General features: G+C 35.2%; 3 protein-coding genes and 1 pseudogene across 3 annotated transcripts; 1 reads left to right on the top strand and 3 right to left on the bottom strand.

The window, feature by feature from the left end:
* Positions 1-3,689: 3,689 nt before the first annotated feature.
* On the bottom strand, positions 3,690-5,099 carry LOC132182245 (UPF0481 protein At3g47200-like). Its single transcript, XM_059595433.1, has 2 exons — positions 4,403-5,099; positions 3,690-4,258 (listed from the first exon to the last, which is right to left on the bottom strand). The coding sequence occupies exons 1-2, from the start codon at positions 5,097-5,099 to the stop codon at positions 3,690-3,692; spliced, it is 1,266 nt and encodes a 421-aa protein (XP_059451416.1).
* Positions 5,100-7,670: 2,571 nt separating this feature from the next.
* LOC132183273 (putative calcium-binding protein CML23) lies at positions 7,671-8,190 on the bottom strand. Its single transcript, XM_059596671.1, has one exon. The coding sequence runs from the start codon at positions 8,177-8,179 to the stop codon at positions 7,754-7,756; it is 426 nt and encodes a 141-aa protein (XP_059452654.1). The 5' UTR covers positions 8,180-8,190; the 3' UTR covers positions 7,671-7,753.
* A 4,968-nt stretch (positions 8,191-13,158) lies between these two features.
* On the top strand, positions 13,159-15,797 carry LOC132182839 (UPF0481 protein At3g47200-like). Its single transcript, XM_059596193.1, has 2 exons — positions 13,159-13,241; positions 14,322-15,797. Exon 2 carries the CDS (start codon positions 14,368-14,370, stop codon positions 15,709-15,711), a length of 1,344 nt encoding a protein of 447 aa, XP_059452176.1. The 5' UTR covers positions 13,159-13,241; positions 14,322-14,367; the 3' UTR covers positions 15,712-15,797.
* Positions 15,798-16,232: 435 nt separating this feature from the next.
* LOC132182244 (UPF0481 protein At3g47200-like) overlaps positions 16,233-16,476 on the bottom strand; it is a 1,115-nt pseudogene continuing 871 nt past the window's right edge.

Genomic DNA, 16,476 nt, shown 5'->3' with positions numbered 1-16,476 from the left:
AAAAACTACTCACTAGGCTCCACCCCCTCTTAAAATTTCTCTTCTAGCCCGTCTTCAACACCCTGCGTGCAAGACAAGTTCAAACGCCAATAAACGAAATTTAAATGAAATTATAATCGAGTTTTAGACACTAAAATGAGCAACTCTTACTTCATTTTAAGAAAAAAAAAATAGAAAAAGAAAAAAAGAATACCTCTTAGGCTTACTGAGCATCGCAACGCTTCCAAGAGAAGTAGTTCACTCATCTTATCCCTTTCTTGTCCTTCACACGGGTAACAAATGCCACTGTTTATATAAATGCTAAAAAGCACCCAAAGCAAAAGGGCAAATTCACATAGCACTTTATTATTTGCTTCATGGATTTAAAATGAAAGCCAATAAATCATAAAATCCAAATGGCAATTGAAGTAGGATGATTATCACCTCCTACAATTCTCATATATATCTATCCAGATTTCAAGGGTTATTTGCGTAAGAGACCTTGAAGATGTAAACTTTATTGAAGGCTTCTCACAATTACTTACCTGATTACAAAGAACAAACAATTGCATGCGATTCTCAATTATAGGAGATTCTAATCCTTTGACGTATGCCTAACCTAACCCCTGATTCGTTTCTTCTGGTCATATAGTTTGTAACCATTAGACAGCAAAGAGAATTTACTTTAAACTCTTTTTAATTAGCTTTTACGAGATAAAGTTACTTCATGCACAGACCATCCAACATTCCATTCTTTAAGTTGACCAAAGTTGTGTGAAATGAATGTGCTTGTAAATGGTGCCATAAAGCTTGAGCCAGTTTGTGCCCATGTGTAACACGAGTCATGGTGCTTGAAATTTACTTCAATTACAGCAATCATTTTCGGGTGATGTTTAGTTGGTGACTCAGAACCATGTTATCTTTGTTTGATTTTTTTTTTTTTTTTTTGGGTTTAAATTCCCTTTTGTCAAACTTCTTGCGTCAAACGTAAATACAAACCTATATTTATGTTTCTCAACGGGTGAGCTGATGATCAAGGCGTATCGCCACATATCAGTCCAATAAAATAATTCTTATTCTTTATATTACAAATAATTATTGTCTAAACTTGGGTTGAAATCTTGAAATAAGAACCATATTGAGAATATTTTAACCCCATAGCCGGTCCGGGGTGAAGGAACCACCCCATGGCCAAGGGGGTGGTCCGGCCACCCCCAAAAGGCCAAAAAAATTTGCAAACAGGGAATGGGTTTGGGCTTTTGGGGGTGGCCGGGCCACCCCCAAGGGCCCGGAGGTGGTTTCGGCCGGCCGCCCCCTTGGCCATGGGGTGGTTCCTCCACCCCCAGACCGGCCATAGGGGTGGCTCCAACCACCCTGATTTTCTTCTTTTTTAATAATATTTTGCTTTTTCTTTTTATTTTTATTTTTTTGAAAAAAACAAAATTAATGCCCAAAACGACGTCGTTTTGGGCTGGGTGGGTGTTGTAGGTTTGGAAGAGGGTAGTCTGGACATTTAGCTTAGTATGAGGGTATAATGGGTAGTTCAGGCGAAAAAAGTCATGTGCAGGTCACGTTTTTCGTTTTCCGTTTGAGGTTAAAGATTAATTTAGACGGAGGGGTTCAAATTGAGAGCAATTGAAAGTTTATGGGACTAAAGTGAGAGATTTCGAAATTTATGAGGGTATTTCAAAACGGGTGAAGGTTCAGGAGTTTTTAGTGAAGTTTCCCCTTAAGACATGCACTAAAGCAAAAACAATTGCCCTTTCTTTTCATAGTTGACATAGGAAAGGACATTAGAGAGACCAATCATTATCATATATACAACAAGTTTTACAAGGGTGTAATACTAGTTTTTCATGGCGTACAACGTTTGTAAAAGGTTAAGGATCAAAAGGATAAATGCAGCCAACGTGGAAAGAAAAGCTCATGGAGTAGTGTTGAAATAATTGCGCACAAGTACTGCACGCCATCTAGCTAGGCCATCTCTTTTCACGATGTTCATTCGCTTGCTTGCAAAGATTTCCGTAATAGTATGTCTTGACTTGAGTGTCGAGGTAAAGCTTGTTGAACAATTGGACCGCATCCTCTGGATTCAACCAGTTACGAAGGATCTTTTTTTCAGAGTATCTCGACGTCTTTTTTAGTGTTAATGAGGTTGTCCAGTAGTATGGCATAGGAAGTGATCATACCATAAATGTTGGGGTAGCATTGCTCAAAACTTATGAGATTTCTAAAAAATGTTTATGTGCCCTCATCAATCATTATTTGAGGAATTTCAAGGACACCATTTCTGAATTTTATGTCAAACATATTGTTGCATGTACTCTTTCTGAATTTGATTCCGGCCTCCAGACGCGTAGCAGAGGGTACGAGTTCTCATCCCAACATCGACATCTTTTCTTTTTCTATTTCAATTGAAATGAACAATTTTCTAAACAGTTCAGGAATATGTTTGATGTCTCTAAGATGATCATGTCTAAAAGTTGGCTGGAATGGGAAAATGGAAAAAACGAAGTTATAGGCTAGTTCACTTAGGCCGAGGTCCATATTGCTTCTAGGACCCCCGATCAAGCTAAACAAATGCTCAAGTACCATCCAAGGTACTTGGTTCTCTAGCAAAATCAAGTCATGGCCTAGAACTGCAACCACACTACAGATGCTAAAAATAGGGTCATTTTCTTCTTGAAGTTCCGGAAAAGAGTACCTGCAGAATAGCTCAATAATAAAGCAACCATCAATTACCAATATTATCAGAAATTCTTCTGGGCTAAAATGATCGATTGTTCAGCATAACACTCACAAGCCGTTTTCTCCACCTTCGTGATGGAACTAATGAGAGTTCTTAGCATTTCATCTGGACGGTCTGATCGAGAGATAAAGCAGCCTTGCAAATACTAGGCTTTTATTTTTTCTGTGGCTTTCAAGTTTGGGTCATCATGATGGAGAGGCCCAATAAAAAATGCATTGGGGATATACACTTCTTCATTATGCCTTTTGAGAATGGCAGAGGTTTTGAAGATGCAACACTTGGATGGCACGAGGGAATGAGGGGGCATCATATCTTTTATTGAAGACTCCAGGCGGCTGATATCAATTCTAATACTACCTTCTTCTTTCACAGCCATATGTTGGATCTATTTTCTGCTCAATTTGTGCCTCCTAAAGCTGTTTCTTCCAGAGTGACAAAAAATTTCAAAAAAAAAAAAAAAAAAGTAAAAACAAAACACATTGAAATATTTAGGCACAATTCTCTTCAAATAGAGCAGAGAAATAAAAATTACCCTTGCACTTACGAGCATAACATTCATTCAAAAAAGAGTATTAGCCGAACACTAACAGCAAAAAGAAGATATTCTAAGTTAATGATAACCCGTGGCACAGGATTTGTTTTGCCATTAATAAGAGTAGTGAGAAGAATGTGTAGATCATTATTTTCGTTCTTTTGAAAGAAAAAATTAATCTGACTTTGTTAAGAAAATAGACAGTAGTATTACTTCAAATGGAACCAAATAAAGGCTAAAAATAGGTAGCATTAAATTATTCACATACATGCAATTTATTCACGTTGATTTGGTATACACAATCCACAATCAACTCGTCTGACCCAACATTAGAACACGTACACCAAAGCATGATTGACATTGGAAACGACATTAAAGAGTCGAGAGACTATTATACAACAGGTTTTACAAGGATGTAATACGTACGTACTAATTTTTCATGGTGTACACAGTTTGTAACAACGTCAGCAACAATAGGATAAATGCTGCTAATGTCGAAATAAAAGCCCATGGAGTGTTGAAATAGTTGTGCGCAAGCACTGCACGCCATCTAGGCCACCTGCGTCGGCAATAACTATTCACTTGCGTGCAAAGATCATTGTAATGGTAGGCCACACAAGTGTCAAGGTAAAGCTTGTTGAAGAGCTGGGCCGCATCCTCAGGATTCAACCAGTTATCAATTATCTCACTCTCGTACAAAATATCTATGTCCTTGGCAGTATTAATGAGGCTGTCTAGGAGTATGGCATAGGAAGTAATCCTATCATCAGAGTTGGGGAGACATTGTTCATAGCTAATGAGATTTCGAAAGACGGTTTCTGTTATCTCATGAATTTCAAATGAAGGAATTTCAAGAATGCCATCATTAAATTTTACTTCCAATACGGTTTTAGACGTACCCTTTTTAAATTTGATTCCAGCCTCCGCAAGGCTCGTAGCAGAAGGCAATAATTCCCATTCTCGTCGTCTCTCTCTCTCTTCTTCAATACTTGATATCCCGAACATAGCACTTAATAAAGTTGACAATTTTCGAAACAGAGTACTTGATGAAGTTGTCAATTTCCCGAACAAATCAACAAAACGCTTGATGCATTCGATTTTGATAAACTGATCCGGCCGGGGATCAGTGCTTGATATAGTTGAAAGTTTCCTGAACAAATCAACAAGATGCTCGATGCCTTTGATATTGATAACCTGATCACGAGGACGCAGTCTTTTTGAGAAATGGATGGTACGGAAGAAATTCACGGCAAGTAGAATTAGGGGATTTTCGTCATAAGAATCCATTGTCAAGTTGAACAAACGCTCAAGTACCATCCAAGGTATTAGGTTTTCTAGCAATATCAAGTCATGGTACAGAAATTGTAGCATACAGGACCTGCTGAAAATGGGGTCACGTTCTTCTGTAAGGCGCCAATAAATTTTCTTGCAGAACAACTCAATAATAAAGTAACCATCAATAACCAAAATTTTCACAAGTTGTTCTAGGTTGTAATCAATTGCTTCTGCATAACACTCACGAGCATCTTTCTCCACTTCCATGATGGACTTGATGAGGGTTCTTAGCAATTCCGGAGAGTTCAAGCGAGAGATAAGTCCTTGCAAATACTTGGCTTTTATTTTTTCTATGGCTTCTAAGTTTGGACTGCCATGATGGAGAGGTCCAATAGAAAATGCATCCGGAATATAAGCTTTTTCATTATGCCGATAGAGAATGGAAGGGGTTTTGAAGATGCAACATTTAGACGATATGAGTAAATCACGGGGCATCATATCTTCTATTGAAGACACCAAGGAATTGATATCAATTCCAACGCTATCTCCTATGTTCACAGCCATATGTTGGATTTGTAGCTTTCTGCTCAGTTTTTGCTTTCTAAAATTGTTTCTTTGACAAAAAAATTCAAAAAAAGAAAGTAAAAACAAAACAAAATATGTTTGAATATTTAGGCACAATTATCTTCAAATAGAATAACATTTGCCCAAACAAAGAAATATCAGTGTGTCACTAACAAAAAGAAGGTTGTCTAAGCTCGTAGTAGCTAGCCTATGGCACAAGGTCAATTTTCCCCTTAATATGAGTGAGAAAATGCATGCTCCAAAGAAAACAACACTTATTGCTTTTCCTAAAGACATTGGATGGATCAATTATCTAGTAACATCATGTCTTCTATCGACGATGCCAAGTCTTCCATGCATATTAATTGTAACAATATTACTCTGCATGTTCATAGTCATATTTTAGTTTTGTTTTTGTTCCGCCTCTTAAAATTCTTTCTTGAGGAATGATCAAAAGAAAAAAAATAAAATAAAAGAGATTTATGTCTTTGCCCACAATTCTCTTAAAACTTTGTCTTTGGTTCGTAAACTGAAGTTCTAGCCCGTCTTTAACATCCTGCAAGAAAAGTTCATATAAAGCCAATGATAAGTGGATTTTTCAAATAACATAAGTTCTACATTATAATCGAATTTTAGACACCAAAATGAGCATCTCTTATTTGATTGAAAAATAAAAATAAAATAAAAAACAAGGAGAAGAAGAAGAAGAAGAAGATAACGTACTCTTGCTAATTAAACTTGACAACGCTTTCTAGAACAAAGGTTTATATCAATGAGAAGTTCACTCATCTTATCCCTTTATTATCCTTCAACTGGGTAACAAATGCCATTTTTAATATAATGATAAAAGCACCCAAAGCAAAAATGGAAAATTCCCATAAACACTTTATTCTTTGATTCGTGGATTTAGAATGAAAAACTGTGATAAATTCTCCAACCCAAAAAGTTAGGCAATTGAACAAACAAGCATTCCTAGAAGTCTCACCAAATTTTATTCACCAAAATAACTAAAAGTACACTTTTGGTTATTTTAACAATTCACCTTTTTAGAGCATTTACAACAAACTCACTATTTTAACAATCTATTTTTACTATTTCATTTAGATATCATTTTTCAAATATTTGTTTATTCTTTCTCTAACTTTTATATTTTTGAATGTTTGTATTTTCCCAATAGCCTATTTTAAGTACATTTGTCTTATTCTAACCAGAATATTTTAAAATTTTTGTAATTTTTCTAACGGTCAAAAATGGCGACACTCAAACTGATGAAGGGATGAAATGCTGGAGAGAAATGGGGCTCAGAAATGACGCCAAATGCTGAGAGAAGAAAAAGAGAAGTGAGAGAGGCTGCAGAGAAAAGGAAAAGAAAAAGAGAAAAAGAAGAGAGAAACGAAAGGCAAAAAGGAAGGGAGAGAAATGAGTTGTTTAATCAATGGGTGAGTGAATAGTAGTGTTTTTTATATTTTGTGAGTATTGTTCACTTTACTATTTTTTTGTTTTGTTAAAGAAGTGAGTCTAAAAAGTGGAGATTTAAGCCACTTTTATTAAATTGCCTCACCAAAATAACCAAAAAATGGGTTTGGTGAGGCTGTAAGGAGTGCTCTAAAAGATCCATTGACATAGGCCTAACCTGTGATTCCTTTCTTCTAGTCATCTCATCGATCCGAAACACATTGGACAGCTAGCAAGGAGAATTTCCTTTTAATTAACTCATATTTTTAGCTTTTTCAGCATTAAGTTGACATAATATTCTATTCTTATGTGTAACAGGACTCCTGGAGCTTGAAATTGAAATTGTAAGAATTACCAGAAACAGAGGATGTGTTAACGTGTAGTGTGAAAGCTCTTCCAAGCCTTTAGTGAATTCATCAGTAAACAGCCTGTGAATAGTCAAATGGATTCCAAACAAATTAAAAACTAGTTTTCGGCGTTTTGTTCTACTTCTAGACTTCTAGTGCTGTTTAAATTATTTTAATATTCTAAGGCTTTTGGCCTTTTGGATAATTAAGGTCGTTGGGATCCTGAAATTAAGGAGCACAACTTGAAACAAAAACGGATTTTTTTTTTTTTTTAAATGTTGTCATGCTACTTCAATTCGAAGCAAGGGCTGCGTTGGCTATTGCAATAAACCAAAATCAGCCTTTAAACCTATCCGCCAAAGAGAACTTCCAGCTCCGCCTGAAACCAGACATGCTTCAGCATATATATATATGTAGAAGCACAGGTATAATCAAGTTTGAGCTCCACCCAGCTTCATATATATAATATATGAAACTGGCCGGACTAAGAGGGCAACCTAATTTTTCTTTGAATGGCTGGAATTGTCATGGTTCGTGAGAAACTATCTCGTCAGTCGTCAACATATATACACATAAACTTGGCCGAAACTAGCCTTCTTTGCCACAAGATCGAAGAGTAAATGAAAAAAAAAAAAAAAGAAGAAGAAAAAGCCTTTCTCCAACCATCAAATTTATTAAACTGGCGTGTGTCCAAAATGAATATAATTTTTACATATGTCCAACTCAATTTCTAAGATATCTTCTACTACTCTACGAAAAAAAAAAAAAAAACTAATCATATGGCGGGAAATTCAAAGAAAATATAACAATAACCAACAAATAATCAATGAACAACAAAGTGAATCGAAGGCATCACAACATCATGGTCCGAAACTCATCAAAGTTGAGGACCCCATCACCATTGAGATCAAATTGAGCAATCATGGTCGTACACTCGTCAATACTCTTGGACTCACCCAATCTACTAAGCATCCTCTTAAGACTCTTGGGTGTTATACACCCACACCCATCCATCTCATACATCTTAAACGCCTCCCTCAAATCATTCACCTTCTCTTCCTCTTCCCCTCCTTCCAAAAACCTCACGAAGTCCTCCAACCCCAGCAAGCCGTCCCCGTCCGAGTCGACCAACTCCACCACCGCCTCTGCCTCTGCCGGCGAAATCTCCCCGCCTATTGCCTCAACGCATTGCTGCAGCTCAGAGGGTGATATCTTCCCATCTCCGTTGTCGTCAAAGTGATTGAACACACGTTCGTATTGTGTGCGATTGTTGTTCATGCTCTAATGGAAGCCTGTGCACAACAAAAACTGTATTGAGGATTTGAAACGGAACCTGTTTCCTCGTGAGACAGGCATGTTAGTATATATATGAATATGATGCCGCGTGTCGTGAGTTGACCATCTAACTTCTGAGACGGGTCAACAGAAATTTCGGGGTGAGACATTGGTCTTCCCAAAAGTACAAACCTTGACATCTGCATAGTACGTACCTTGTCAACAATGGGAGGAATTATTTATCCAAAAAAAACAATGGAAGGAATTATTTTTCTCATACCAAAATTATGAATCTAGACGCTTGCTCTATTTGAAACTGTTAAAAGACGTGGTTAAATTAAAAAAAAAAAAAAAAAAACTATTTATGTCTCTTGGTTTCACGCCAAAGAATATAAAGTAGTGTTTTATGACGTGTGTGTATACGCAACAGGTTTCTCTCTTTTCTTGTGTTTTTTCTTCAGTTGCCACTTAAAGTCTTAAACCCAAAAAACATGGGCTTGACCCCACGCCAAATGGGAAACCCGAAAGTGTCTTCCAAAAGGAATTAACGCAGAAGAAGCTAAAAAGGTCTTCAGATTATGGACAAAACAATAACAAATGACCGACTTCAACGTTCTAGAGGATGATATATAAAACCGTCAAAACTACCTCAACAACCAATACGGGGAAATACGGGCGAAAGAGCTGCTTCATTTATTCCATTGACTTCTCAATTTGTGAGAGAATTATGATCTTTGGACCACTTGCTTGGGTGGGTGGACGAATAATTCAAAACGTGTTCAAATTTCTATATAGAAGAGTCTATGCATGGGAGAGACTCTCACAATTTATGACAATAAGATAAACTTATTTGTAATTTAAAGTGAGAACAGTTTGGTCTATTTTGTTTTCTGTTTTCAAGTTAAAGATATTAACAAACAATTCAATATAAAATATTATTTAAATGTCACAGCAAAATATTTTTTCAAACTAAAAAACAAACAATACTCTCAAAATATATTAATAAAACTCACCGGAATTGGGTTTAAATTCCATTTTTATTAAGAGATTAAATCTTAAATTAATAAAAGGAAAGGAATTCATTTTCCACTCTACCATGCTTCTTGAGGTTTTTATTTTCGGTAAATTGAAAAAAAAAATAATAATAATAATAATTAATACAAGAGATTTATCGATATTTTCCCAACAGCCGCTATAATATATTAAATTTGTTGAATCACATTCTATTATCTATACATCCTTACTTGGTCGGGAAGCTTTAGAGATTTAATTACCATCCCATTGTTCCAAAAAGGAATTTTAAAAAGTCAACTATATTAATAACTCCAAGATGAATATATTGACCAGCTGAAAGCATCAACCGTTGAAAGAGCTCTCTTTCTTATCCTTCACTTTTGATCAATCTTTCTTTTTCTTTTTTTCTTTTTTAATTGATCGAAAAACAAAAGCAATCTGACATAAATATGCTTTAATAAATCGAAATACTTGTGTTGTTTGTTATCTACCCGAATTACAAAAGAACCATTCTTTTTTAGTATGCGGATTTCTTTTTCTTTTATTATTATTTTTAGAGATAGTATGTGTAATATTTCAATATGCTAATATATTGGCATATTGAAGCATGCATATTGTATATTATTCTCCTCCTTGTAACCTTTTTTTCGTCATTAATTAGAAAAAAAAAAGAAAAAAAAAAAGCATTCATATTAAACAAAAATGACTATTTTGTAACTCAAATAGTAAAGGGTAAACATATTATTTAACATCTAACTAAATTAGATTTAAAGGATAATTTTTAGCAGGGAGTTTGATTTATCATATATCTAATGTGTATATAGTAAATTGTTTAAATTGAAAATGTAGAGATTAAATTGACACCCAACGATGATATTTATTATTTTTCCTACCATGAGACAGGTGGCATATAGCTCCACAAGTTTTAAGCCTCCGACAAGAGTTTTCGGCCCCTAGGGCCAGGCTAGATTGATTTGTTTCAGCCCAATCAAATTTAGATGGGCTCAGGCCTTTTTATTTTTCTAAGCTATTGTTTTAAATTAAAAACACACACTACAATTAATCATTTAACAAACAAGAATACTTCCTTTTCATAATTAAAACAAATTGACAAACAATTATTTCTATTCATAATTGATTTTGAAAAAGTAGAGCCAAACTATCATGCGACAAAATAAAGCCTTCATCCAAACTTGGACCGCAAAACATTTATTGGCCCTATTTTGGATTTTACCATAATTCACTTCTTAATTATGGACGAATCTGCACCACTTCCAATATCCAGTTGGCTTACATCTGGGCCGACCACATGTGTCCCTCTTCCCATTGGACATTAAAGGTTTAAAGTTGGGGTGGCTGTCAAGGTTTAATTAAATGGGCCTTTGCAGGTCCACCGAGGCCCAGCAATTGATTACGAAAACGGACCTATCACAAAATTGTCTATCACGTGAAGCTGGTGAGGCGCACCTTTCACAAAATTGTCTACCTTGTGAAGTTGGTGAGACACACCTATCATCTATGACCAAGTGTTTACTAGCTACAAGTCTACAAGTCTTCGTATCACTCCACATTTGGGTGTACAAGCAGTTGTAGTTAGTGGTTATTGGCTAAAACTACTAACCGCAACCATTTAAGACGGTTATTGAATTTTAATAACCGCAAAAGCTCCGCTTAGACGGTTAGCGGCTATTTTATAACCAGCGGTTTTATAACTTTTTTTTTTTAATATATATATATATATAGACTTTTGGGCTTTTTGAGATGTTTTGGGCATTTTTGTGCCTATTTTTTGAGCTTATTTTAAATAGTTTTTTGGTCAAAGTGTTCCTAAAAACAATGAATATGATGAAACTCTGTCCCTAACTTGTATTTAAAATGACATCGGCATCGTTCTAATGTTATATTTTTAATATAAAATATATAGGGAAAATTACACTTTATCCTCCCAAAGTTGGCAGCATTTTTCAATTCGATCCCTAAAGTTTCAATTTTTGCAATCCACCCCTCAAAGTTTCAATTTTTTACAATTCGGTCATTCCGACAGTCAAAGCCGTTTTGACTGACGGAACAGTCATGTGTGTCGCACGTGATCACTTTTGTAGCTTTCTTCCCCAAAATGCCCCCACTAGCCTTGTACACCTGCAACAGAGCCTCAGTTCACCAAATCACTGAGTAGGCTTTGTTCTGAATTTTTTGATGTAGGTTGGAGAAATCATTTTGTGTCGAAACGAAAGTATCATATGATAATTCCAGTCGATGATGGGTGGAATAAGTCTCGATGATGGTGTTTTTGATCTTCAAACCCACCTATTGCATGGGTTGATTCACTGTAATGGGTTTGGTCATCTACTCTGTATTAGTGAAACTGAAGGAGGGTCTAGGTATCTCTGCGGCAGAGAAATCATGGATCTTTGGGATCAAATTTGCACAAATTTGTGGACCCGGTAATGAAAATTCCCAAATGATCGAACAGAGAGATAAGAGAAAACAAGGATGGATCGTACAAGAGAGAGAGAGAGAGAACAAGGATGGGGGCATTTTGGGGAAGAAAGCTACAAAAGTGATCACATGCGGGGCACGTAATCACTGTTCCATCAGTCAAAATGGCTTTGATTGACAGAATGGCCAAATTGCAAAAAATTGAAACTTTGGGGGGTAGATTGCAAAAATTGAAACTTTTGGGGTCGAATTGAAAAATGCTGCCAACTTGAGAGGGTTAAAGTGTAATTTTTCCAAATATATAATATATATTTACATTTTTATATATAAGGTAAACGGTTAACGCTTATTAACTGCTTTTTTCTACTCCTAAAACTGCTAACTGCCCTGCCCTAGGTAGTTAGCGATTTTTTATAACGACCTACCAAAGTGGTTATAACCACCCCGTTTGTACACTCCCACACATTTGTGCTTCTCATTTTTTTTTTCTCCTTTTAATTTATTTGATTTTTATGTGATCAAGAGATATATGTAAATTTAAAAGTTTAAATATATGGAATATAATAACGTACGACTTTTACTATAAATATATTGTAGGTTGACGCAGGACAAAGGAAAGATCATGCAAGAAACGATCAATATAGACCCATCAAAGAAATTTAAATGAAATTCTAAGTATATTTTTGAGATATTGCATACTTCTACTAAAGAAATCCAAGCTTTACACAACAAAATGATCAGTAGATCTCATTTGTCCCAAAAGAGAGAAAAAAGAAATGAATAGCTAGCTCTTAGCTAGTGAACATGGCATCGCAGTGAAAGATCTTACTAGATCTTCACAGGATTTAGAGAGATATATAGAAGCTTAAACAGATTTTACTATTTCTATAGAATTACAGGCCTTAATTAGTAGAAAGAAAACTCCATAGGGTTTATTTGCAAAGCACAAAAGATTGAGCTCCATACAAGCATGGACATTGAAGATGATGATAAAAGAAATTAGAATCATTAGCAACAGTGACAAGCTTAGAGAAAAACTCTATAGCCATGAAAGGAGATAAAAGGATCCACAATATTCCCCACCTCAATCTTTGTTCCCAGCAAAATGGTCAACTACTAAACTACCATAGTCATGAATTGAGGCCAGTTAATTTGCAGAAGTTTGGAGCTATTATTTTCTTTTTATTAATATTGATGGAATTGGAAGTAGCGCCAACTACCATGCATGTGCGAAAGGAAACGGTTCAGAAAAACCGAAGAAGAAGACATATTTAAATAAAATAATAAAAATAAATAGCTAAAATAGAGGGTACGTGAGATATATATATACAAGGGATTTGAAAAAATGGGTACGTAATTAAAAAAAGAAGAAGATTATTTAAGCTAAAATTGAAAGAAAATTTGTATAGCAGAATTTGAATGCTCCTACCAGTCAAAAACCGTCAGTCAACTAAGAGTAATACTTGGATTCCCGCAAAATCTATAAATAGAGGTGCTTGGATAACCCTAATTGATATATTTAGTTGTCCAATTAAACCTGAATCTCTGATCATGACTGTGTTCGTTTAGTTGAGTAATAAAGCTGCTATTTTCCTGGGAAGAAAGGCTCGAGGTAGGAGATCTTTTATCTGCTTAATTATCTGTTTGTCATGTCTATATATATATAGAGAGAGATAGAGGTTTTCTCTTTTCTGCATGCATGCTCTGATGCTCGTCACTGCTGCTAGCTGCATGTTTTCTTTCTGCTAAACTTGATTCTATAGAAACGATACGTACAATTAATTTGTTCTGCACGAGTTTAAGATATGTATTTGAATTCAACTCCTATTAATTAATTTGAATTCAACTCCTATTTATTAATTATGTCAAATATATATCAGATTATAGAAATATTAAAATTCAAGGAAGACAAACTATTGGGATGTCTTTGGTGTGAATGAAAAGTGAATGGCAAAAATGGTGTACGTATGAACTTCTTCTAACATATTTGTTCCAGGAAGCATTTCCATGCTTAATTAGTAAGCTTGGATTTATTGTACGTTTAAACTTGAGTTGTCCGGAAAATATTCTAAAGACCACGCCTCCATTATTCCACCTCATCTTATTGGGCTAATTAATGTAAGAGCCAAAAACAAAATTTTAATAGTGATGGATTTGGAGAGTAGTTGCATTCTTGTTGTTTTTGCCTTAATTAATTTGGTTCCATTTGAAGTACTTCTACCACCTATTTTTAATAAGAAAAATGTTTGGTGTTTTATAGTTTTTACTATAATCTCCTACAAATAGATATGATAATCCACGTAACACTATTACATAAGTCATAATTAATTATTAAGTTGTTGATATGATAAGTTCTACATGATCGACCCATTAGTTTGTGTAATACCCTAACAACAATCTTTTAACAAAGTCAAATCAATTTTCTCTTTTCGATAGCAAGGAAAAATAATTACCAACAACTAATTAATGGCAAAATAAATCTTGTGCCATGGGCTGCCATGAGATTGGAGAACCATCTTTAATTTTGTTAATTACTATTGTTACACTTTACTCTTTTTTTGATTATGTTGCAGTACTCATCTTCTTATTAAATTGGATTTTTTTCATTATTATTTTTTAAGTGAATTATATCTAAAGATATTAATTATTTATTTATTTATAATTTTTTTCTTTTCGTGGGTCATTCTTGAAGAAACTGTTTTAGGAAGCAAAAAGAGAACAGGAAACAGAACCAAAATATGACTATGAACAGAGGATGTAGAGGTGTTACAATTGATATCGAAGCCATGGCGTCTTCAATAGAAAGTAAGATGTCAGACAATTACTCCATGCCCTCTAAGGGTTGCATCTTCAAAACCCCCTCAGTTCTCTCTAGGCACAATAAACAAGCGTATATCCCTGATGCATTTTTTATTGAGCCTCTCCATCATGGCAGTCAAAACTTGAAAGTAATGGACAAAACTAAAACTAAGTATTTGCAAGACCTCATTGATCGATCACCCATTCCGTCTATGAAGTTGAGAGAGCTCATCACTTCTATCCAAGCTGTGGAGAAAGAGGCCCGGCAGTGTTATGCGGATCAAATTGCTTATACCCCATATGAATTTGTTGAGATTTTGGTAATTGATGGTTGCTTTATTATTGAGTTGTTTAATAGGGGTGCTTACCGCGATATTAGAGATAGGTATAAATTAGATGACCCTGTTTTCACCATGCCCTGCATGCTCCGATTTCTACAACATGACTTGATATTGCTTGAAAACCAGGTACCTTGGATGGTACTTGAACTTTTGTTCAACAAGACCAACTACCCTGGACAACAAATGACCCTAATTGAACTTGCCACATCATTTTTTGCTGACATGTTTTCGTCCAATTTGCATTTTCCAAATAACTCTGTTCAAGACGTGAAGCATATTCCAGACTTGTTCAGAAAATGGTTAATTTCAACATCAAGAGGAGATCATGAAGAAGGTGGATTTGAATGGAAACTGATGCCAAAATGGTTGGTTTCAACAATTGTCGGAAAAGATGATGAAAAAGACAGATTACATTGGAAACTCGTGCCTTCTGCTACGAGGCTCCTAGATGCCGGAATCAAATTCAAAAGGGGTTCGCCAGATAAATGCATTTTAGATATAAAATTTGACAATGGTATCCTGGAAATCCCTCCATTACTGATTCATCAGACAACAGAAACCGCTTTTCGAAATCTCATAAGCTTTGAACAATGCTACCGCTGTGAAGCAAGGATCACTTCGTATGCCATATTCCTAGACAACCTCATTAATACTTCCGATGACATGGAGAAGCTGAGCGAGAGAAAGATCGTTGATAACTTGTTGAATCCTGAGGAAGCTACCAAGTTCTTCAACAAGCTTTACCATGATACTTACGTGGTTAAATTCTATTACGAAAATCTTGGTTTGGAAGTGAATAGATTTTGCCAACGCAAGTGGCCTAGATGGCGTGCGGTGCTTGTGCGCAATTATTTCGGCACTCCATGGGTTGTTCTTTCAACGTTGGGTGCTGTTATCATCCTCATCCTCACCTTCATACAAACCTATTACACCATTGAATAGTAGTAATGCATTCTTATCAAACTTGTATAATTGGTCTCCCTCATGTCCTTTTCAATGTCAATTTGCTTTGTAGCATATGTGTTCTAATGTTGGGTCAAATGAGTCGATTGTTGATATATACTAGATTGTGTAAACCAAATGATTAGTGTTGAGTTTATGTCACAATTAATTAATTGTTAAAATTGAGTAAGAAAAATACGTGGCAATTTTTTTTTTTTAAAAAAAACTCTTTTCGATCAAAACAATTTTTAGATAATAGTTATGAAACGGGATTTTGGATTTTTAGATGTGACCTCATTATTAATGTATTTTTAAAAATAAATCACTTTTTTAAAATACAGCTCTTTCTTTTCATCAACATTGGAGAGACCAATTACACAAGAAGTCCAAGAATTTCTAATGTAATATTATTTTTTGATGCCGTACAATGTTTGTAACAAGGTGAGGATTAAAAAAATAGATAAATTAATTAATCTTAAACTTAATTTTATACCAAGTCAACACAGTTATACACACATAACCTAATAAGTGATGATTCTAACGAATACATCAAACTTCCATGCTAGCTGTAAATAAAATTACCAGACATCGGCTCTTAAAGAAATTACCAGTCCAAATTAACTCTTGCATCTTTTTATAAAACGACATGGTAAAAACTTAACAAAAGGTTGGGGACAAACTCTTCAAAGCTGGTCGCCACCTTGGTGGATTAGTGGAGTTGCTGAATAGTTGTCTTTGCCTAAACTTTTCAAGAAGGATCTAGTC

This window comes from Corylus avellana, chromosome ca5 (genome assembly GCF_901000735.1).
Source record: "Corylus avellana chromosome ca5, CavTom2PMs-1.0".
Lineage (NCBI taxonomy): Eukaryota > Viridiplantae > Streptophyta > Magnoliopsida > Fagales > Betulaceae > Corylus > Corylus avellana.
The sequence above is the reverse complement of the archived record's forward strand: the minus strand, read 5'-3'. Positions and strand labels throughout refer to the sequence as shown.